The 24,304-nt window shown below is 28.5% G+C and overlaps 4 protein-coding genes and 1 long non-coding RNA gene across 17 annotated transcripts; 2 read left to right on the top strand and 3 right to left on the bottom strand.

Moving 5' to 3' along the window:
- Positions 1–280: 280 nt before the first annotated feature.
- Positions 281–4,197, top strand: LOC148229784 (uncharacterized). 2 transcript variants are annotated; one of them, XM_088196434.1, is made up of 5 exons: positions 281–378; positions 1,720–1,959; positions 2,024–2,233; positions 3,157–3,393; positions 3,462–4,197. In XM_088196434.1, exons 1-5 carry the CDS (start codon positions 321–323, stop codon positions 3,818–3,820), a joined length of 1,104 nt encoding a protein of 367 aa, XP_088052560.1. In that variant the 5' UTR covers positions 281–320; the 3' UTR covers positions 3,821–4,197. The 2 variants fall into 2 exon arrangements, with proteins under 2 accessions (XP_088052560.1, XP_088052561.1); XM_088196435.1 differs by having other exon boundaries at positions 281–421.
- Positions 4,198–5,312: 1,115 nt separating this feature from the next.
- Positions 5,313–6,235, bottom strand: LOC148229783 (uncharacterized). Its single transcript, XR_015811261.1, has 2 exons — positions 5,633–6,235; positions 5,313–5,563 (listed from the first exon to the last, which is right to left on the bottom strand). It is a non-coding gene; the product is annotated as an uncharacterized LOC148229783 (long non-coding RNA).
- A 946-nt stretch (positions 6,236–7,181) lies between these two features.
- Positions 7,182–12,602, bottom strand: LOC148229782 (hemolymph lipopolysaccharide-binding protein-like). 8 transcript variants are annotated; one of them, XM_088196439.1, is made up of 7 exons: positions 12,501–12,602; positions 11,996–12,185; positions 11,344–11,495; positions 8,145–8,381; positions 7,875–8,084; positions 7,565–7,819; positions 7,182–7,490 (listed from the first exon to the last, which is right to left on the bottom strand). In XM_088196439.1, exons 4-7 carry the CDS (start codon positions 8,206–8,208, stop codon positions 7,312–7,314), a joined length of 708 nt encoding a protein of 235 aa, XP_088052565.1. In that variant the 5' UTR covers positions 8,209–8,381; positions 11,344–11,495; positions 11,996–12,185; positions 12,501–12,602; the 3' UTR covers positions 7,182–7,311. The 8 variants fall into 8 exon arrangements, with proteins under 8 accessions (XP_088052565.1, XP_088052570.1, XP_088052571.1 ...); XM_088196444.1 differs by lacking the exon at positions 11,344–11,495 and adding an exon at positions 8,473–8,642 and having other exon boundaries at positions 12,107–12,185; XM_088196445.1 differs by lacking the exon at positions 11,344–11,495 and adding an exon at positions 8,473–8,549 and having other exon boundaries at positions 12,107–12,185.
- Positions 12,603–12,871: 269 nt separating this feature from the next.
- On the bottom strand, positions 12,872–16,363 carry LOC148229781 (uncharacterized). Its single transcript, XM_088196436.1, has 5 exons — positions 16,216–16,363; positions 15,898–16,140; positions 14,042–14,251; positions 13,719–13,973; positions 12,872–13,202 (listed from the first exon to the last, which is right to left on the bottom strand). The coding sequence occupies exons 1-5, from the start codon at positions 16,268–16,270 to the stop codon at positions 13,006–13,008; spliced, it is 960 nt and encodes a 319-aa protein (XP_088052562.1). The 5' UTR covers positions 16,271–16,363; the 3' UTR covers positions 12,872–13,005.
- A 388-nt stretch (positions 16,364–16,751) lies between these two features.
- On the top strand, positions 16,752–22,303 carry LOC148229780 (hemolymph lipopolysaccharide-binding protein-like). 5 transcript variants are annotated; one of them, XM_088197077.1, is made up of 5 exons: positions 16,752–17,908; positions 17,991–18,012; positions 18,058–18,230; positions 20,664–20,798; positions 21,431–22,303. In XM_088197077.1, the coding sequence occupies exons 1-5, from the start codon at positions 17,854–17,856 to the stop codon at positions 21,613–21,615; spliced, it is 570 nt and encodes a 189-aa protein (XP_088053203.1). In that variant the 5' UTR covers positions 16,752–17,853; the 3' UTR covers positions 21,616–22,303. The 5 variants fall into 5 exon arrangements, with proteins under 5 accessions (XP_088053203.1, XP_088053202.1, XP_088053207.1 ...); XM_088197076.1 differs by having other exon boundaries at positions 17,810–17,908; positions 17,991–18,230; XM_088197081.1 differs by lacking the exon at positions 21,431–22,303 and adding an exon at positions 20,271–20,480 and having other exon boundaries at positions 17,810–17,908; positions 17,991–18,230; positions 20,544–20,694.
- The last annotated feature ends 2,001 nt before the right edge of the window (positions 22,304–24,304 follow it).

Here is a 24,304-nt window from a genome sequence, read left to right as displayed (position 1 = left end):
AGATTGCTGCAATTGAAGCTATTAAATTTAAAAAAATCATGTATACTGTTGAATATAAACGGAAATGCTGACACCCAAGTAAAAACTTTTATTTTGCCTTGCACTCTGAATTTATTTACATATTATAAATACATTTATTTATGTTTGGTATTTAAGTAAAAAAACCGCTTGTATTTGTATGTACATGTGATAGAGCATATCATATACATAGTTGATTTTTAAGTTGTAAAAATATACAGGCAAAAACCAGTTTGGCGAATCAAAAATAGCGTATGAATTCAGTATCAAACAAGACTTCAAGGTGGTAGTATTGCCGCAGAATGTTAAAGCGATTGTTTTTTCTATACATATGGATTTCTTCATCTTTATCAGCTGGAGGTGTGTTGTTGTTATTTAGTTAATAACATATTATAAGATATAGGTTATAGTATTAATATTTTATCATTTTTACGGATGATGTGCGGTATTTTATCAATAATTAAAATTACTGATAACGAATGTATGTATAATATAAATATTAAAATGTAATATAGTTTTTTAAAATACGACATTCTCAACTTTTCATTTCCATGTGATCATATTATCTCATGGAATAAAAAGTTGCATGCTAATGTTTCTTTGAAGTTCTTAGACCTGGCGGTTAAAAAATAACTTTTTTATTATATTGAATTATATTATATATACATAGTACATATGTACGTATTTATAATAATTAAATTATTAACGTTATTATTTAATTAAAAAATAAACATATTAGATAGAATTTAATATTAATAATGAAAATTTACGTATAATATACCAATATGCCAATAAGTTGATCGCAAAACAACTATGTAATCGTGTTTCATATAAATCTAAATTATTATTGAAGCAATTGTTATATATATATGTATATATATATTTGGAAAATAATGCATCTCATTGACATTAAAAAAAAATGCTTTAATATTTTTATTAATTTTATATAAAAAATCCTTAAAAATAAATGTCTTTTTCTGACTAAGTAAGCCATATTTCTGACGCTAATTTTGTTGTCACTAATAGTGAGTGAAAATAATTGGCCTGTTGTAAGTTCGCTTCGCCAGGTGCGGCCTTGTGTCCTTGCGTCTGTGTGAGCGAGTGTCACGATATAGCAGTTTATATTGTTTTAGAAAAATGTTACTGATTAATATGTAGTATTTCCGTAGCAATACAATAAAATAAATAAGAAGCACTATTTTAAAACATTAAACGTAAAATTTAAATTTTAATTTTTATGTTATTGGTAAGCACAAGGACGAAGAAGTTGCAAAAATTAAAATCTAGATTAATTACGCAATGACATATTTTTTCAAAGCCAATTGAAAAATTTAATGCTAAAACTATTGTTTCATAAAAGATATTGGTGTGTTAATTTTTTATAAGTTAATCAACGGTTGTCGATGATATTTCTTGATTGCTGATTATTATGAAAATGCATTTTTCAGATTTTTATATTAAAAAATAACCCTTAAGCATAATTTTATTGCAAAGGAGAACTCGAGTATCGATATCGATACACATATAAAAATTGAAAAAATATAGCAAGAATACAACTTATGGTTGTTTATCTTGTTCACTACTAATTTGTAAAAATATGTTGATTTCAGTCATAACATACAACGTTTTAAATACTATTCAAATTTCAAGATCATAATTTAAATACTAAAATTTATATGCAAATTTAACTATGTTTTACAGAATATTATAGACGAGATTATACATACATTGCCGATTCCCAGGCGTTTTATAAGGTGTACAAATCGAAGCTCACGTTCTCAAATGCATTGACATTGTGCAAAGCTGAAGGGAGTAAGCTGCTCGTTCCTCTATCTAAGAAAGAACTAGACGATGTTTTAAAACTGGCTTCTGCAAAAATGAATTATTTTTGGAACGGAATTTACGACGTAAATGTAGAAGGCGAATACACAGCTCTATACGGTATAACATTAAAATTAAATTAAATTAAATGTATATATTTATTTTGCTATACTTCAACCTCCAGATATACCTATAAATAAAGTTTATTGGAAGTGGACAGTTGGAGAGCCAAACAATCGTGCTTATGCGAATAACAGCTACGACGAAGATTGTGTGGTGGTTGACAGAAATGGACTTAGTAACGATGTGCCGTGCAATCATAATTTTTATCCAATCTGTAAAAGAGAACTGGAAAACTTACATAGAAACGAGCTCTGCGAAAATTTTGATTTAGGTACGTATTACAAATATCGTATATTTTATAAGAAATAAAAGTAACTCAAGAATATTAAAATTATATTAACATAAAGTGATTTTAACTACAATAATGAGATGGTGTGAATACCATTGTAAAAACACTGACGTAACCAAATAAAATTAACTAAGATACGCAAATTCCAAAGCCAACTCTTTCACTTATATATGTTTGTACTACATTTTTTAAGTCAATATGTTTTTATTAAGTAGCACTGCAATTTCTTCTAAGACCTGCGTGATTGTATTGTATGTAAAGTGAAAATGGCCATGTGAATTGCTAATCCAGCTATTTGTGTCTTCCGTGTCATTAAAAAAATATTTTATAAAGTTGTAATTTATCATCAATTCGTTTATATTTATAGAAACGATGCTAAGAATAAAAAAACTGCGCAATATAACTGATAAACTTACAACTGATAACTTGTAACTGATAAACTATTTTTTAGATTACTACCAGAAATTGGTTTAATTATAATAGGATATTACACTTTTTTATATGTATGTGCATCATTACTATTTCAAACTATTTTTTAAGTAAGTCATATTTTAGAATCACTTGTCCTAATAGTCAGATTCGAATAAGTGTATCTAACTAAAGAATTTAATAGTTAAAAAAAATACATATATACATAAGCACGAAATACAATTTATGTCTTACGTTTTTTTGGATGTAATTAAGTGTACAAATGGCAAGATTGCGATAATAAGGACAGTTTAAAATTGAGTTTTTTAGTAATAAATAACAGTTATTTAATTTTTTGGAGAACTGAATGTAGTATATATGTAATTGCGAAGATTATGTTATTCGTAGATATATTTAATATCTCTTTGTTCATTGGATCATGCTTTTAAAGCTTTCAATAGCATGCTTTTTAATGATTTTTTTTATTATATTTGCAGAATATATTTACGCATATGCATTAGATCGCTGCTACAAATTACACACGACACCTATGAAATGGCAGGACGCTTATAAATTTTGCAAAGCTGAAGAGTCGTACTTGGCTATTATCAATGGGGTAGATGAAGCAAGTGAACTTATAAGAATTTTTAATAATCATACAGAAAATAGTGGAAGCTTTATTCATTTAGGTTTTAACGACCTAATCAATAATGGCAGATATACAACGATCAAAAGTATTATTCATTGATATTCTTTTGCGCAATAGTGATGTGTTATTCTATTTTATTTTACCATGTTTTAGATCAATTAGTATCGGAAACTGGATACCATGAGTGGGCTGATAATGAACCGGATAATATGGGAGGTAGTAAGCATTGTGGAGCTATGACTAGAAATGGAAAACTCAGTGCAGTAAACTGCAGTACTCAAGCTTTGTTTATATGTGAAAAGGAAGTATTTGGTGACGACCAACAGTCTTTTCAGATAACAAAGCAAACAAAGCCAACAAAGCCAACGACTCCAACGACTCCAACAACGCTAACAATGCTAACAATGCTAACAACAATAACTACAACAAACATACCAACAAAAACGATATCAATAACACCATCAACACCAACGTCAACAGGACGGACAATACCTAAATTACCTGACGAATAGAATATAGTCCAAATACAAACTATGCTTAGAATATTTTGACGACATAAATTATCTGTTACAGCTTTATTGTATCTTAATACACGATTGTGATGTATAGATGTATATTTTAATTGAATCATTAACTTTTTAGAAAATTAATAATATGACATGGATATTATGAGCTTCCTTTTTTATAGATTTTTCACAAAAATCTGATTGGGCTATCGATGCCAATGTTTATTTATTAAGCTGTTGTATCAATATTTTATACATATCATCAATATTATTTTTAGCTGTAAAAGCTATTTTGATTTTCTTGAACTTAATTTTTTAACAAATAAATTTAATTATTTATTTTATAAATGTAAATTTCGCAAATAAAAATAATACCACAAAAACAGATACTTTATAATAAGAATTTATGAATGAATTCCAGTTTTATCATATCCTTCAACATTACACTGTAGAAACTTTTGGTTGAATTTTTTAATCTGCATCCTGAAAGCAGATTTAGCAGATTAAAAAATCTGATGTTTGAGTATATTCTTACATTAAGCAACTGTCACTGTAACATATTTACTGTCATGACGAAGGGAAGGCAAATTGTACGTACTTAAAATGAAAAATAAATAAAAAAAATTTTTTTTGTGACAGTTAACAACTAATCGTACAGAATTTTGATTGATACATATTCATACGCAGCTTGTTACGGTGATCAACTTTGTTTTAAGGAATTTTATTTTGTCGGTAAAAATTAAAAATAATAGTAAGAACTAATTAAAACAAAAACGCATAAAAAAGTAACACGTATGTTTCGTAAAATTACCAAATGGTTGATTTATATCAAGAAATATATGTAAAAACCTCATGGAAAATTATGTAAAAAAATTAAAAAAAATAAAATCCCCTAGGTAATAGATTAGATAACATCTTGATATAAAACTTTCTTTATTATGGCTTTCACAATTTATCTAAAATATGTCATTTATATATGTTCACATTATCTGAAAAACATACAAAATAATTCAATTAAAAACACAGAAAAAAATATTAGAATAAGCCTATATATTGTATAAAAGAATATTAAAAAAAATATCATATCGCGCTTTAAATATTCTTCGGTAGCTTAATTGCAAATGAGCAAGCTTTTTATTATTATCATCAATTAGAGAAAATATTATTTATATGGAATTAGGTTTTGAAAAAGTAATTATTGAACAACAAGAAATGTTGTGTTGTGTTGTTGTAATTTGGGTGTAATATTTAAATATAGTCTATATTGTAATATAGAAGAGTATACATATGTACTTATCTAAATAACATTCCTTAAAAAATGCAGCACAAAGTTTCAGTAAAACCATTTTACTTGTGTTGTAGTAATACCGAAAAAATATAAGCTTTGACAATTAAAATATCGAGCAGTGATCTCCAATTGAATTTTTGTAGAAGTTATTATTTTTTAAGGTTTGGTAACCTTAAGAGGTGTGACTTCACAGCCAGTAAGACGCAGGTGGACAAGTAACAATTTATTAGTTTATATTACATATATTGCGAGTCACTATGATGGGCGAGTATCATTTTCTTCGAGCAGTGGTGGAAAAGCTGGCGCAGGGATGATGTCCGTGGAAGATCCTCAAAGGTCTTGCAGGTGGCAGTGAACAGTGTCTGGAAGTCAGTGCTCCTCTAGCTGTGATGATCGTGCTTGGCAGTCTCAGGTCGATGAAGACGCGTCTATTAGGCGACAAAGATGCAAATTTCGCAAAGCTAAAGAAAACATTGAAATAAATTATTGGAAAAAGTATAAAAAATATGAATTATAGTATAAAAAATCACCAGAATCAATTTGTAAAGAACTTATTTGACTCTTCACTGACTCTTAACTACTTAATCGAAATCTTCTTTACTATTTTGCCTAATTGGCTGCACTTGTGGTAGATATCCGCTGTAATCAATTGACAAGTTGTCACGAAGCTTTAGTGGGTAATTCCAGTGCTGGACCACCACACAAACATTATTTATTTTTTCGGTTTCGACACTTTTCAAGCTAAATTTGAATGAATGCAAATAATACAAATAATCTATTATTCATGCAGCACGCATCAAATGGTTTAAATTAATTTTGGTGATAATTATAAACCATGCTGCAAATTCACACGTAGTTTGAGTTGTTTTCGCTTAAACTACAGATTCTAGTTCATTATTTTTCACTTAGGTTTTATGTCACCAAAATGGTTCATTTCCGAAATTAAAATCGCAAGAATAAACCTTTGAAAACCATTGACATACTGCACGTTCATTAGCCACATTATCACTAAATACGTCGTTGCTATTTCCAGCTGCTGCGTTGCATTCGAAAGTAATTAGATATTTTGACTTTATCAAGTTTTAATTATTATTGATATAAAAAAATATTTTAAGAGATACTTTTATAATTATAGGTTTGTACCGTTACAATCAAATAAATTAAAATGGCTGAGTAATATAGCTAAAATATTAATTTTTTAATTATGTTATAGATAGATGTTTTGGACGTCTCAAATACATGAAAGATTTTATTTTATTTGATAGATCGGAATTTGTCAGTATTATATTATCATCACAGATAACATTTACTTTATATTATATAATATATTAGACAATTTGTAATAGAATTTTATGGTACGAATATCTGTTTATTACTCTTTCATATTCAAACACTATGAAATAAAATATTAGTCTATTATTTCAATTTCACTATTCTTCCATATCATTACTCTGCAACGATGCGCAAAATTACATTATTTTTAGAGGGGTGAAAATTAATTTAGTGGCAATGTAGATTAATAACGAGCCGAGAAAATTAGGCCTCAGCAATTAGTTAGAACCGGTAGAGTACAACTTTACCCGGATATCCGGGAAAGCGAGCGCCGGGCTCGATCTTAAATCCCCTTGCGGTTTTCCATTTTAAGCGATTTGACGCCTCGTAATAGCCCATCAATTGCATATTAATAGTCGGTTAAATGGTCCGTGCGGGAAAATTAGAGCAAATTTAATCAGACCTATTTTTAATTCGTTAAATGCCGTGTTTTTAGTCAATTAAGACGTTTAAACAATATACTTAAAGAGGTAAAATAAAAAAATAACTATTATCCTAAGATATTTGATGACTCTCATGGGTGATAATAGAAGTGGTCTTTTGATTGGAAATAATTTATGAGATCTCGTCTATAATCTTTATTGTATCCGTCAGGTTTTGTAATCTAGTGTACTTCTTTTTTAGTTCTATCCTTAGTTCTATCCAAATTGTTTTTTTTTAACAAGTGTGTTCTGATGGTGTTGATCAGATTTTGCAAGGTCAAGCGCAGGGTATCTTCAGTATTAAATGGGGCATTTGAAAGCAAGATTTGAACATAACGTGCTTTATTATACACATGTTTGTACATATATAAATTGAGTCATCAAAATGCAAAATTCTTGTATAATTTGATTCGTTTGATAATATAAAGAACATGATATGTTTTTTTTTAATTTATTTAGTTTGTAGAAAAGCTTCCTGAAAGCTCTTTTTCGCATATAAACATTGCTCTGGTACTACAGTCAACTACAGACAGTAATCCATCCTTTCCCATAGAACCACAATGCTCGTTTCCTTGTTGGTTATAAGGTTGGTCCTCTTTCCATTTTTCGTATCCAGTTTTTGATAAATCTATGCCTTAAATTATATTTATTATAAATAAGTATATCAAATTGAATAGATATTAACTGAATATATACATATATAATTACCATGTATAGATAAAAATTCACCATTAATAATCAAGTCGTTGAAACCAACGTGGATGTACTTCAAATTTAATCCAGCGGTATTACTCTTCTCCGGATAATTAGAAAAAAGTTCCAATAAATTTTTTACTTCATTATTACTGTTTACAACAGCCAGATATGATTCTTCAGCATGGCAAATTCTGAAGGCGTCGTGCCAATTCACCGAGTCATTGTGAAATTTGTAGCAGCGGTCAAGTTCATAAATATATTCATATCCTAAAAGCAATTTTTTATTAATTTAATATAAATGAATAAAACAAATTATAGCTACCTGCTTCATACGATTCACAGTCTTTATTCAGAATCAACTCTTCGTAATCTTTTTTGCAAATATATAAGTAGGTATACTGACAGGGAACGTCGTTATATGTTCCATTTCGGTTGAAGACGACACAATCTTCATCGTATGAATTATTTAAATACTGCACATTGAATGGTTCTCCTTCGCTCCACTTTATATAAACGTCACTCAATGGAATATCTTTAAAAATCATAATTTATACATTTATATACAAGCATATAATATTGTTAATTAACTTACTATATAACGCAACGAAATCTCCTTCCGAGTATATGTCGTGTATTCCGATCCAAAATAGATCCATTTCTGGATCAGTTAGTTCTATCACTTCGTCTAATTCTTTTTTTGATAAAGGAATGAATAGTTTGCTTGCTTCTGCTTTGCATGTCGCAACCGCATTTGAAAAACTAGATTTTGCTTTGTGGACCTTGTAATAAGCGTTAAATTCTTCTACGTATTTATAGTCCCGTTTATAAACTGAAATTATATTGAATAGTTAACTTGTGTTGAGCTTTGTTTGCAATGATTATTCAGAAGCACCTTTTATAACTATAAATAAAAATCTTACTTGACTTGTAACACCATCATGTATGTAGCGAGGCGAGCTAAACTAGATACAATTCTCGAAGCCGTATATTTATAAGTCTTTAAATTCATTTCTAATTATTTTTATATACACATCAAGCTTATGCAACGTTGCTTTTACAATATATTGAACAGCACGTGTATGTAAAAAATCTAACATCGTGCAGAAGATTCAGATAAAAAACCCACAAAAACCATTTTGCAAATAATAAAACATGTTTACTATGAATCTGCTTATCCTGATCATATTTTAGAGGTTGAGATCCTAAGAGTGGCCAATGAGACTCTAGTAAGACTTTTTATTGTCATTATCTCAAAACTTATACTTGCGTTAATGACTGTGACCAAAAACGATAATTTATTAACAATGGAGACATCCATAATAGCGTAAAGGATTTGGGGATCGCACAGTAAATATTCTCCGTCGTTAAGAGAATCCCTTTATGGGCAAAACGTTTCTTACAAACGAAAATGGAGCTGTCGCATGTGATGATGCCCGTGGATGATCTTCAGGGTTATTGTGGCTGTCTGCAGCGAGTGTCAGAAGGCGATGGTCGTTCGTGAGTTCCTGGTCATCAGTGGGGGTGCGTCTGCTGGTCTCTTCGGGTGGCTGCTGATGACCTTGACTTGTCTCCTGACTAAGTAACTGTCTCACCCTCCGACCGTCTTACTCTCTGACTCTCTCCTCATAGGAGTCCGGGCTTATATACTTTGAGGCTACAAGACTTGCTGGCGTATTACATATTTTTATTTTTATTTTTTCGATTAAATTAAGACCATCGTGGCCTAACAGGTTACCCCAATGCGCCACGATGGTCGAAAGCAAATTATAAATTTATAAAACATAAAAAACGTATATATATAAATAAATATAACAATACTTAAACATAACAAAAATAATTATAAAATATTAAAATTAAAAGATATAAACCGGATCAGATCCTCGTAGCTAACATTAAATAAATCAATTTTCAATGCCAGCGTATTAAGGAGCCGTATGGCTACAGCTATAGGCGAGTCGGCAAGTGCGGATGTCCTAGCCCTAACTGCCATCAAAAGAGGTCTCGATCGTGATTCTCGAAAATGTTCCGGAACCCAAAACTGGAATTCCTCGAGAATAGCTGGATTGTCGACAGCACCTTTTAGTAGTTTGAAAAAATGCTTAGCAACATACAGTTTTCTGCGAGAATTCAGCGAATCATATCCCAACGCTCCTAAAAGAAAGGCGCTGGGATATAAGAACGGATAATAACCAAATGTCCTTTTGTAAAGGTATCTTAAATACCTTTTTTGAATTTTTTCTACTAAAAGGGAATATTTGACTATTCGGGGATTCCAAATTATAGATCCCGATTCAAGAATGCTACGAACTAAGGTGTCATAGAGGATGCGAATAACTGACGGATCGTCAAAGTGAAAGGCATTCCTCATAACAAAGCCGAGCATCTTGGAAGATTTATCACAGACGTCGTGTATGTGTAGAGAGAACCTCCATTTGCTCTCGAAAGTGATTCCGAGATCTTTAATGGAAGTTTCTTTAGTCAAAATGTTACCACCGAGATGGTAGAAATAAGCTGATGGCGAACGGGATCGAGAAAATGATACAGTATGGCACTTTCCGACACTAAAGGGCAGACGGTTAACGGAAGCCCATCTCCACAGAGAGTCTAAATCACTTTGTAGAGAGAAGTATCTTCGTAGAACGGTGAATTAGTCTACGCATTTAGAAAGCGACGTTCGCTCGTCCAAGGTCGTATTGCATTTTCAGATATGTCACAGATGTTGTGATTTACGATATCCGTGACCGTTTCGCCATAAAGAGATTCTCTTGACGACGGAGAATATTTCTGTGAGCTCGTGTTCTGTGCGGTCTCAAATTGTTTACGCTGTTTGTCTCGTTAATAAATTATCGTTTTTGGTCACAGTCATTAATGCGACAATGACGCTTTTGAACGTGGACCCGTCTGTATGTGGTCGCTATAGAATAATCAAATTTACGCCAAAATACGCCAAGTGGTAATTAAGTATATTATTTAAATACACAATACAAAAAATAAAATAGGATATAATAAAGAAGAAAAGATAATAATAACTTGAAAGTAGAAAACATATGAAAAAGGTTAAAATTTACTATGTTGAGATAAAATATATTTGCAGTAAAGTTTGTTGTAACATAATAAATATTTTTATTCGAATTAAATGTTTTGAAAATTAACCTTATTTCTAGTTTTCTTTTAGAAGCATGTCAGTGACATTAAATGTGCAGGAACAGAGATTTGTAATTTACAAGGCAATAAGGCGATTAATAATATGTAGCCCAACGTTACAACAAATTGTGGTTTTGACAAGTATAAGAGGGGCTTATTGACATTTTCACTACTAAAAATATGAGTAGTCTGTAAGGTCTTGATTGATAACCTGGTGTCCGAGGGTTCGAGCCACGGCAGTAGACTCGAATTCTTATATATAAAAAAATGCGCTATTAATAAAAACCGGCCCTATTTGCAAAATGACATTTATTAATTTCTCCGTTGTAACGCATTCTGTAAATTAGCATCAATATTTCATTTATATAGTTTTAAAAGTAGCTAACAGGTGATATATAAATCAGGTATAAAACTCGAATTTAATATTCAGTGCGGTGATGCATATTTGTTACTCCAGAAAGGGTACGATTAAGCTTAAAAATGGCGTACTTTTCTGACTATTTAAGCAATTAAAGAGTACTCTAGTTTAGCAAAATTTAAAAACAAAGTATTATTGTTTGCATTAAGAACTTTTACAGCTTTTTGAAATAAAGGTACATAATGACTTTCTTAGAATAACTGTTACTCAAAATAAAACATGGGCTTACTACGGCGTCATATCATTAATGAAATTCCGCACACAAGTATCTGCGAGAAAGATTATGCTAACTCGATATAATGATTTTGGAGCACTACTTGTCCAGAGGATACACTGTTAACAATACGATATACTCAGATGTCATTAAGAAGCATATTTGACCTGAAATCAAATCAAAATGACGTGGACTTAATACTGGGCAGCATAATACCTGTTTTACGGCTATAACGGTCTAAGATCTGCATTTTGTATAGTACAAAAATACTCAATGTTTTTAATTTATTCAACTTTATGTATATTAGTTGTAATATAAAGTTTCATGTTGTCTAGTTGAAGTAAAAGCTGAACTGGGAAAAAATATTTTTGCCTCATTTCTGTTACAGAAAAAATTCCAATACTAATTTATAAATATCTTATTATTTTTCTACATGCAAATTTGCCTTATTTTTGTTAGAGAAAAAATTCCAATACTAATTTATAATTATCTCATTATTTTTCTACATACAAATTTATTAAGTGTGGGTTGTTTGTAATTTTTAAGCCATTAATAGTGTGTTTATGTTTTATGTTTTAACATAGTAATTTAAATAGAAACACGTTATATGTATGTATTATAGTTGTCAATACTTCAATAATGACAAAATGTAATTTAAAGTATCTACCTTCATGCATAATTATTTTCTTGACTTAACTAAATCTTGACTTTAACACTTTTGTATACAAGTTTTTTTAGATAACATATAGGTATGGTCATTTTGTGGTGCTTTCTTTACCAGATTTGTTGATCTGATATGTAGGAATAGAACACATAAAGCCTGAGGAATTGTTATTAGAGACATCTCTCGTACACAACTGCAATTATTAACATTACTTTTTATTATAACTGCTAAATCAATATTGTACTTTAAATCAAAAATATAAATCGTATTTGTATATTACAAATTACAATTTAAGTGAATTTTGACATTATAACAACATAATATATTTCGATCATTATAGTGTATTGTAAATATTAACCAAATTAAAGGTCAACGATAACTCGATAACTTTATAATATTGTTAAAATATATGCCATACTTTTACATCAAAAATACAAAATATAACAAGTAAGAACCGACTGAGACACGCATCAATATTACATTAGAAACATAGCAAATTTATATTTACCTTTAGCTGAGTAACATAAAGTAATGGACAAAAACACACAAATAGTTTTTATAAGCATCATTGCTATAAACCGCTCACGTCACTTGCTTCTTCACTACTGTCATTGAACGTATTTTGAAGGCGAAAAACTGGTTTTAACAGATTCATGGACTCAGCAAATTTTGTAGCAAGTATCTTTTTGCGTTAATGTCGATTCGAATATTTTATTTATAATATACATCTCTAAATTTCGGTTTTTTATTTCAGATTTACAATAATTTTGTTAAACTAATATACATATAAGATAATTTAATTAATTATAGCGTAATTATATAACGATCTGTTCCATTTATTACCATATACTTCAAAGGTCGCAAATGATAAATGCTTAGTAATTAATCATTTTAATTTATTATTCAGCAACGATATATGTACATACGATGAATATCCCAAATACTATTTATAAATAAAAATATTTTACCTATAAATAAACACACATTATATTTTGAGGTTTTCAATTTCAAACTTAAGCAGAAGAACTTCCAAATCTTGGGTGAATTTCTGTTAGTTCTTTTTCACAAACAAACATCGCATTTACATCATCACAATTAGATTTGTATAACAATCCGTCCCTGAACATTGAACCGCACTGTTTTTCCCCATCGGCATTATCAGGTTGACTCTGGGCCCACTTTTCGTATCCAGCATCTGATAACGGTTGACCTTAGATAATTAAAAATATCAGAAATTATAACTTTTATATTTTAAATCAATAAAATGGCAATAAAAGACACAACAGGTTATTATATTTATTTATATATGTCATTAGTTTTTTTTTCTTAGTACGTGCAGATTTTAAAGAGATGAAAATAATTTTGCTTTTTAAGCATTAAATTTTATCTCTTTTGATCATGTACATCTAAATAGTATTTGTCAAAAAATATTCGTTTTATAGTTCTAAATCATTCAAATATAATAATAAATTATAATAATATTGCTGTATTTTAAAACAATTCGCATTTTAAAATTTGCCTAATTAATTAGTACGCATTTTTATAAACCAGAAAATTATATTACGATCAAAATAATATTTATTTTAATTATATATTTAATATATATTATCTTAGTATAAAGAAGACGTTCTATAAAAATAAAAAATAAAAATATTGTGTAACCCAAATTATATTTAAAATTAAACTTATTTTTTTTAAATAATAAAAAAATTAGAATTTTAATTACCTTTAATTGTCAAATATGTTCCAGAAATCAACAAGTCGTTGAAGCCAACGTGGATTATTTTTTTATTGAAATCACCAACTAAAGTATTTTCAGGATATTTGGAAAACATTTCTACTAGCGCATCAGCTTCGAGATCAGTGTTAATAATTACTAAATGAGATTCTTCGCTTTTACAGGTCTTAAATGCTTCGCGCCAATTAATCGAATTGTTATGAAATTTGTAGCAACGGTCTAAATCAGGTATAAATTTGTATTCTGAAAAAATATAGTTAATAAATAAAACATTTTATTGATTTATTTTTTTGTATATAGAATATGAATACTTGGGTCAAAAGTTTCGCAAGCTTCGTTACGTATAAGACCTTCGAGATTCTTTTTGCAAATATAATAATATTCATAATTGCATGGAACATCGTTACTACGTGAGCTTGTACTAAACACGACACAATCTTCATCATAAGAGCCATCTTTGTAGACAGCGTTGTTTGGTTCTCCTTGCAGCCACTCAATATAAATATCTTCAAGTGGAACACCTATCCAATAATAACATAACAAATAAATATGTATATATAGTTATTATTATTATTATTTTTCGAAGATTTTGTTATATATATATTGCATAAGATATTTTTTAGAATCTCATTTAATATACACCTGCAAAAAATATAATTATTAATTATTCAATTTTTACAAATTAAAAATAATATCAAAGTTATTGATTTATAGACCGAGTAAAAGTATGCAAAACTTTGTTTCATATGTGCTTTTAGATTTGACTGCACTTATAAGGCTGTTTATTAAAAAATATTATGTTTACTTCAATATTAAGATAAGTGCAACATTAGCTATTGAGAAATAACCGCTAGAAATAAAAGTATATTAACAAGCTTTGTGAAGGATGAAAGTAGAGTATAGCAATAATATAGAAATTCAGTAATAAAATAAAAACTACTAGTTACATTAACCCTTTGAACATATTTTTTTAGATAAAATTAAGACCATCGTGGCATAACAGGTTACCCCAATGCGCCACGATGGTCGAAAACAAATTTCAAATTTATAAAACATAAAAAACGTATATATACATAAATAGAACTATACTTAAAAATAATAAACATAACAAAAAGTTATAAAATATCAAAATTAAATGATACAAACTGGATTAGATCCTAGTAGCTAATATTAAACAGTTCAATATGTAATGCTAGCGTATTAAGGAGCCGAATGGCCACAGCTATAGGCGAGTCGGCAAGTGCGGACGTCCTAGCCCTAACGGACATCAAAAGATCGTAATTCTCGAAAATGTTCCGGAACCCAAAACTGGAATTCCTCGAGAATAACTGGATTCTCGACAGCACCTTTTAGTAATTTGAAAAAATGCTTAGCGACATACAGCTTTTTACGAGAACTCAGCGAATCATATCCCAACGCTCCTAAAAGAAAGGCGCTGGGATATATGTACGGATAATAACCAAATGTCCTTTTGTAAAGGTATCTTAAATACCTTTTTTGAATTTTTTCCACTAAAAGGGAATATTTGGCTATTCGAGGATTCCAAATTATAGATCCCGATTCAAGAATGCTACGAACAAGGTGTCATAGAGGATGCGAATAACTGACGGACCGTCAAAGTGAAAGACATTCCTCATAACAAAGCCGAGCATCTTGGAAGATTTATCACAGACGTCGTGTATGTGTAGAGAGAATCTTCATTTGCAATCTTTAGTGGAAGTTTCTCTAGTCAAAATGTTACCACCGAGATGGTAGAAATAAGCTGATGGCGAATGGGATCGAGAAAATGACACAGTATGGCATTTTCTGACACTAAAGGGCAGACGGTTAACGGAAGCCCATTTCCATAGAGAGTCTAAATCACTTTGTAGAGAGAAGGAGTCCACAACATATCGAATGCATTCATATAATTTTAAATCATCTGCGTATAGAAGAAAACTTTAATTTATAATTGCTGTATTTATGTCATTAATAAATAACACAAAGAGGTCCCAGATTGGATCCTTGAGGAACCCCTGAAAGGGTAAAATATTCTTTTGACAATCGGCCACCATAGGTTATATACTAATATTTAAATAATTATTACACACAGTTTTCCTTATTTAAAAATATCGAATGTATTTTACTAATGCATTGATATAATAATTTATATTGTATTAAATCTTACCGTAAACACTGACAAATTCCCCCTCTGAGTATATATCGTGTATTCCTTCCCAAAATAAATCCATATTTGGTGTCGTCAACGTCAATGTCAGCACTGTAGTTTCATAATTAGAGGCTGGAACGAGCAATTTGCTACCTTCAGCATTGCAAGTTGCTAATGCGGTAGAAAAATTGGCTTTAGTTTTATGAACCTTATAGAAGGCCTTCAGACTATCTACATATTTATAATCTGACCTATAAGGCACTACAAAATAAAAAAATGATATTATATACACAATAATATAAAATATATTGAGTGATATAAAATAAATTGCAACACCTTCAGCTGTACAATAATACAGCCAAATAATACTAAATAATATATAAAAGTTCATCGTCAACACTTCTATCACTCGCTGATTGTTAACGAATACTAATATTACACACCGATTGCTGACGTAATTTATTCTCGTATTGCGACGTTGCTATTTATAGTTATCAACTGTTTTAGAAAAGTTCAAAACAACTATTATTACTATTATTTTGTCGTTCTAACTGTAGATTCAGTAAATTTTCGGTTTAAGAAACTGCTAAATTTTATTTAAATTTAAAAAATAAATATGCTCAGTAAAATACCGACATAGATTACCAAAAATGTTAGATTAAGAAGGATATATATTATATATAATATGCTAAAAATTAAATTAAATTTTATATTAAGAGTATACATGTATGCATTTTATACGCATATATTTTATTTTATGATATATTAATTTATTATTATTTAGGCCAATAATAATATGAAATAAAAAAAAATATATTTTCGATAATAAACGATAACGATATTATAAAAAAAAAACTACAAAAGATTCTTAGTGAGTGTGCAATACCAAATATTGACAAGAGCTATACGTGTTTGTAATTTTTTTTAACGTAAATGATATTTGCGGTATATGTTTGTAATTAAACATTTAATAATTTTAGTATTAATTTAATATAATTAAAGTGAACAGGAATTTTCTATTATATCAGTATTATTTATTTCATTTCTGAAGCAAAAGTTGTATTTGTTAGTACTCAGCGAGCAATGAAAGTGTGACGATGAACTTTAACATAATAGTAGCTGTATTTTTGTTGTACCCTTACACAGCAGGTATTCCTTAGATAAAGTCAATCTGATTAAATATATTATTTAGTCATGCTTTTATGTTATATTTTAGTGCCCCTTGGGAAAGGTTAGAAGTATATGAGGTTCACAGAAGTAGTGTTAATTTTAATACTGCTATGGAAATGTGATGTATTGAAAGAATATTTATTTGTTGCGAAACGGGCACGGGAAAAAAATATATCACCGGAAGACAAAAAAATAAGGCCACAATATTCCCGTTCCACAATTCGAAAGACGTTCAACAAGCAAATGTCACTTTCTAGAGGCGTTTTTCTGGGAAACGAGTGTAACGATTGGCTAGGTGATCGCTGCATGATTGTGATTCGTACTTAACTCTTGATACTTAAGGATGGTCTCTAATGAGGAGAAGGCAGATACGCTCAGATACAGCCTGAGACTCCCGAGCACGATTATCGCAGCATAAAGGACCTGACCTCTACTACACTATCACTGCTACACCTACAATACTTTTGAGGATATTCCACTGACATTATTCACATTATACACTACCGTTCGGAGAATAACAATAACACGACTTTTATAACTTTATTAATTTACGTCAACCATAAATATTGTGCCATAAAACAATATGTTATGCAGCTTTTCCAGCGTTTGACATAAAAACCCGAATTATTTAATTTTATTTTAGTATTATTTAAAAATATATATTTTAGTATTTTTTATGTACGTCAAAATAATTGGGACTTTTTATTGACCAAGATGACCTACTGTAAATAATCATCTCACTACGTAAAAAGTTAAAAATAATTTATTATCCGTTACAACTCAGATAGTGTTAGTAGTGTGACGATGAACATCAATATATTAATCAGTATAATTTTCCTATATTCTTCCACCGATGCATGTATTGTAGTATTTTTATAAAAAATAATATTGTATTTTATTTTATTACTGTCATATATTTAACACTATTTATTAAATTTTAGTAAATTATAAAGAAGATTATAAGTATGTAGACAGTTTAAAAACTTTTTATAAGGTTCACAAATATAGTGTAAATTTTTCTATGGCGAACGCAACATGCAAAGCCGAAGGTAGTAAAATGCTGGTTCCAACATCACAAAATGAGCTTATTGAAGTTTTGAAATTGACGCCAAAGCATATGATTCAGTTTTGGATTGTAATACACGATGTATACTCAGAACTAGAATATGTAGCTTTGTACGGTTAGTAATAAAAAATATGTTGGTTAATAAATTATAAATTTATATTTGCATAAGTAAAATATTTATGGGATTTGTTTAATGTAAGAAGATAACAATTTTCTGCCAATGTGCAAACACATTCAATTTTTGTTAAACATTTTTTAAAATCAGGAATTTGTGTTTGTGAATCAATGGGAATACTTCTTAAATCGATTTAATTCAGAGCAGAGAAAAACTTCAAATTTATAGCCACTGGTTTTACTGCTTTTAGTCTTGCTGACGATCTTTATTTTAAACATTGTGTTAAATTTTAATTTTAGATATTTTTTGTTTATTTTGTAGAGAGTAAAAAATAAAGTAATTTTTTGATAAAATTTTATTATTTATTATTTATTTTATTAATTTATTTAGCTTAATAGCTAATCTTTACATCTAACAAATTTAGTAAACATATATAAAAATATATAAAAAATACATAACAGAAAGAAAAAATAAAAATATACAATAATAAAGTCTTAATATTATAATTTATTTCTATATGAACGAAGGTGTTTTTTTATTCCATTTATGAAACCCGTTATATTTTTGCTGTTTTGGATTTCTCTTGGAAGACTATTATATAAATCAAAACCTCCGTACATAATTCCCCTAGCCGTACTCGTTTTCTTATACTTTTTTATCTTTAAATTTTCTTTATTTCTAGTATTATATTTATGTACATCTTTATTTCTTATTAAATACTTATTAAAATATTTTGGTAACATATTATTTTCTAACTTATATATAAATACTAAAACATTCATACTCAATATTTCTTGAATATTCAACCATTCTAATCTATCAAACATACTTTTACAATTAGTTAATCTATTTTTATTTAAGATTACTCTCATTGCCCTATTTTGTAATTTTTGCAACATTTGTTTATCTAATTTATTTAACATATTTAATAGTGTTGCACAATAATTAAAATGGGGCAATATTATACTACTGTAATTTTTTTTTTTGTATTTATACTTAATATATTTCTTAATCTAGATAATAAACCTATTTTTCTACTAATTTTTTTTAATATGTAATTACAATGTTCTTTAAAGTTTAATTTTGTATCAACAATTACTCCTAAATATTTTATATTATCCACTATTTCTATACTAGAGTTATTTATTACTATTTTGGTACTATTATCTAACACATTTTTATAATTAATAAACATACATTTAGTTTTATTCTCATTTAATTTAAGTAAATTATTCTTCAACCATATTTCTAATATACTTAATTCATTATTTAAATTATTTACAATTTCTTTAATGTTATCACCTATGCAATACATTAATGTGTCATCCGCAAATAGATGAATTTTACATTTTTTCACGTTATTAAATATATCATTAATATACAAAACAAATAACAATGGTCCTAATTTAGACCCTTGTGGTACTCCATAAGACACTAATTTCTCTTCAGTATATATATTATTTATTTTAACTTTTTGTTTTCTTTTATATAAGTAATTATTAAACCATCTTAAAACTATATCACTTATACCTATACTCTCCAATTTTTTTAACATTATTTTTCTGTCTATTGTTTCGAAGGCTCTCTTGAAATCTAAGAAAACTGCTCCAATGATTTTGTTTGTATCCTTAGCCAACAGCCAATCATTTATCACTACTTGTAATGCAGTTTCAGTCGAATGCTTGTCTCTGAATCCCGATTGTTGTTCACATATTATGTTTTGAGAAGTAATAAATTACCATTAATTTTTTTTTTAATTTTACTATCGGAATTATAATTATATATTAAACACTAATTCCGATCTTCCAGACACCATAGAAATTTAAAAACACTAAGGTTCGTATTGTATTCGAACCCAGGTCTTTTAGGTCAATTGCTAAGAGACTTATACCACTCGTCTATCGTGCTGGTAATCGTAGCCTTGTCTCATACAGTTTTTAAAATTAGAAAATCAGCCAAAAATTCTAGCCTTCTTTCACAAGAAAATTGACTATTATTAACACCAGTTATTTTCTTATAATTTTTTTTTTTTTTTTAAAGGTATCCCATTCGAAAATGTTTACATTAAGTGGGGATTTGGAGAACCTAACAATATGCTTTACGCCAGCGGCGCTTACGACGAAGATTGCGTTATGTTTACCAGAAACCTGAAAAGTTACGACATTCCATGCTCTCATGACTATTCTTTAATTTGCAAACGGGAGCTCAAAGGGCTTACGCCTAACGAAGCCTGTGGGAACTATGATCCAAGTATTTTTGTTGTGTATAATATTCTTTTAAAATAACAGATTTGCATTGGTCTATGTTTTTTAGAATACAAGTATATAGTTTAGTTGGACCGTTGCTATAAATTTAATAACAACTTGATTAATTGGCGCAATGCATTTAAGACTTGTAAAAGCGAAGAATCTTATTTATTAATTATTAACACAGACCACGAAGCTGAGGTGGTGGTAAATATGTTTTCTCAATATCCCGAAAACAATGTATTGGGTATTTTGAGTAAAAATATAGTCTACGTTGGCTTCAACGATATGTTAACCACCGGCGAATATATGACAATTAAAGGTAATTATTATCACATTTATATATATCATAAAAATTATATATTTTTAATGTAAAATTACGTTTGTAATTTTTTTGACAAACATTATACACTTGCTTTAAAACAATTAATTAAATTTTACAATAAATATAAAAATAAAAATATTAGAGCACTATTTAATAAAAATAATATTTTTGCACCTCAATACGATCTTTATATAAGAAAATTATTACACGAAATAAATTAGTTTTAAAAAGGTAATTTTTAATCATAAAAAAATTTTTGTTGTTGTGATAAATGTCTCGTACAACTGAAACATTAACATTGGATATATATATTAATGCTTTTTGTATTTAAATATAATATATTATATTGATTTAAAGTAATATAATTGTTTTATTTATTTCATAATAGAATAATTAAATTATAAAATAGATAAAAACACGAAGTGGTAAAAAATAAATTATTAAAGACAAAAATATTTCAGTATATTCAATGTTAAAAAATAACTGACTCTAGGATTTTACGTCACAGAAAAAATGTTTGCTTATAAATATAAATATTGAATTTTAGCAAAGAGCGTATATTTTTATAAAAATATATTATAGTGTATATTAATATATATTACATAAATTTTAATTTTTAATTATTTTAGGTGAAATGTTATCAGAAACTGGATACGAAAAATGGGCGCAGAGTCAACCTGATAATCCACATAATCAGAAACGTTGCGGTTCTATGCTCAGGAACGGACTGTTGTATACTTCCAATTGTGATAATGTAAAAGCGCTATTTATTTGCGAAAAGGAAATCAAAAGAGTACAACCAACCATTCTTTAATAAAAACAAAACTTAACTCTATGCTTAATTTAATGTATATTGTAACATGTTTTTATTGTTTTAAAACCTTTCTGGTAAAGATCATAAAAAATATTTATTTTACTACATAAATAAATATATTTATACTGTTTCGTATGAATATTTACCGAAGTTATTACCACGCCATAGTTTATTTATCGGCCTATGTATTATATTGCTAATAATATTTTTTTACTATGTTTCCTTATATAACATGTACAACATATATTTACAAATAAAGAGGCCAAAGAATTTTCTTTTAAAACATGATATCTTTAGATGTTATTAGTCTGCATTTATATTTTTTTCATAAATACTAGTAAATATAATTTAATTAATCAAAATCATATTTTTAAATAAGTGTTTCATATAACACAATAATTTAAAAGTTTGGTGTGCCAAGTAACTAAATAAATATTTCTTAGACACACATAAGGATATTTTTATACTGAAAATTATTTTTTCATAAGGTGATTCTCTATACTGAGATACTAATAACTTCAGTTATGTCGATATCAGGGAAAACCCTTTCTCACATATAAGGATTTTACATTAACTGGAGAAGCTAGAAAATTTTTATTCATGAATTCTTATGTGCCAAGGTAAGGTTTAAGAAAGCATTGTTAAATTATTTTATTTATGTATAAGTTTAAATCAAAATAAATAACGTTTTGACATAATATTTGCGACCTTTTTTTATTAAAAATGAATGAGAAATTATAAATTACTATAACTTCTGAAGTACATAATATGATTTAATAAAGTTTTTATTATTTTTATGTAAATCTACTATCACATGATAAGTATTAACCCAATGGGTTACACAATGAGGTAAAAATAATTAACAAATAGAAGTAAGTACTAAAAAATACTAGGCTCAAATTGTATTGTGTAATGTAGAGACAGATATATTATTATTTAAAAACTATAAGAACAATGGATGTTACAGTGGTTGACATAGCTCTATTTATTTCAATTATTTATTAATCCATGTAGCTAGGCAAATCTAAGATATTCTAATATGTGATGATTTAGCGGAACTATAATTATAAAATAATAACTAATTCCGATCTCTCAGAAACGATAAAAATTAAAAAAATACTAGGGTTCATAAGGATTCAAAACTACCACTAAACTTTCGTGCTGGTTTTTATGTATTGCATTATCAACTGAATAAAAACTCATGTGTTCCAAAAAAATAAAATAAATAAATAAAAGCGTTTTAATAATTATGTCAACCACTAATTATTTTGATTTTTTTAATAATGCCATACTACAGAACTTCATCTGGCTCGAAAAAATGTCAAAGAGAGTTAAGAGACAATATGAAATTTAGATTCTTAGATACCTTGATGTTCTCGTGAACCTATCTAGAAATAAAATATATCGATAGTACAAAATCATGATTAACAAAGATGGATTTGGGTTTCGTACGAACTATAACGAACAGTAATTTTTACATTTATAATTTCTATATTTTACATATTATTTTAAAACATTTACTCAATTTTATATTATTCAGCACCTCATGTTACTTAGCGAGAGAAGGGCTAAGAAGAACGGATAGGGGCCAAGAATACTGCCTTGTGTGACTCTCATTGCAACTTTCAGATTGCCACTAAAAAGGTTCTTTTACTCGAATATTTGTCAATTATGCAGATCATTAAAAAGCAGGGTTTCAGGATTTAAGAGTTCATTATTAAAATCTTCATTCCAGTTAGCGTCAAAAGCTTTTTTATGTCTAAAAATATGTTTTTTGAGATGAATTTGTATCTAAAACCAAATTTTATGCTGCTCATTTTAAAATACTGTCTTATTTTTTATTTTAGGTCGATAGTAATATGATATCTAGAATCGTATAAGGTTATGTATAATACAACGAATTTAAGGATTATTTAAAAAAATCATGGGAGTTTTATAGAAGAGGAAAATAAATCTGTTAAAAAAGTTGACAATGTAAATTATTCTTCAGAATAATAATATTATTAGAAGATTTATTTTTTATATAAACTAAAATATGTATACATATATTTTTAAAATTATTTTTTTATATCACTTGTAAATATATTTACAAAATAAATTATTAGCTACGCTAATATTAACTTATAATTATGTTGTTATGTGTCTTTAAGAAATTCGTAAAATGTTTTAAAGTATTTCTGCTAAAGTTCAAATGTATTATAATATAAATTATTATTAAGCTTAGGAATAAATTCATTTTCGGACTATAACAAAATCTGTTTATAAGAAATTTATCTAAATAAATGATATCTCACTTCATATACCAAATCGTTCAATATGAACTAGTATTGATAAAAAAAGCCTTATTGCCTTTATGCGTAGGCGGAGCGCGTGTGTAGTAAATATTGATATGCATTTCGAAGGTGGCTTTGCTCCAATCGCGTCAGGATGGGTCATTCGATGCGAGAGTCATAAAAGCTGGCAACACGAGCTAGGGAATGGCTGAGTTCTTTGGGTCTGGTCGTACTTTTACTGGCGCCTATAAATGTCGCATGTTTTACTGCTCGCCGGAGCCATCTATCAGAACTCTTGTCTCACGTACAAGTGCGCTTTCGTCCTCTGCTTGAATAATGAAAGAAGAAATTTATACGCGTAACGTTTAAGCGCTTCGCAGACGTCTAGGATTCCTTTGCTACTCCACGTGCTCCCG

Source organism: Plectrocnemia conspersa, unplaced genomic scaffold (assembly GCF_051122295.1).
Source record: "Plectrocnemia conspersa isolate PC_06_02 unplaced genomic scaffold, ASM5112229v1 ptg000011l, whole genome shotgun sequence".
Taxonomy (NCBI): domain Eukaryota; kingdom Metazoa; phylum Arthropoda; class Insecta; order Trichoptera; family Polycentropodidae; genus Plectrocnemia; species Plectrocnemia conspersa.
This window is presented reverse-complemented; position numbering and strand designations above follow the sequence as displayed.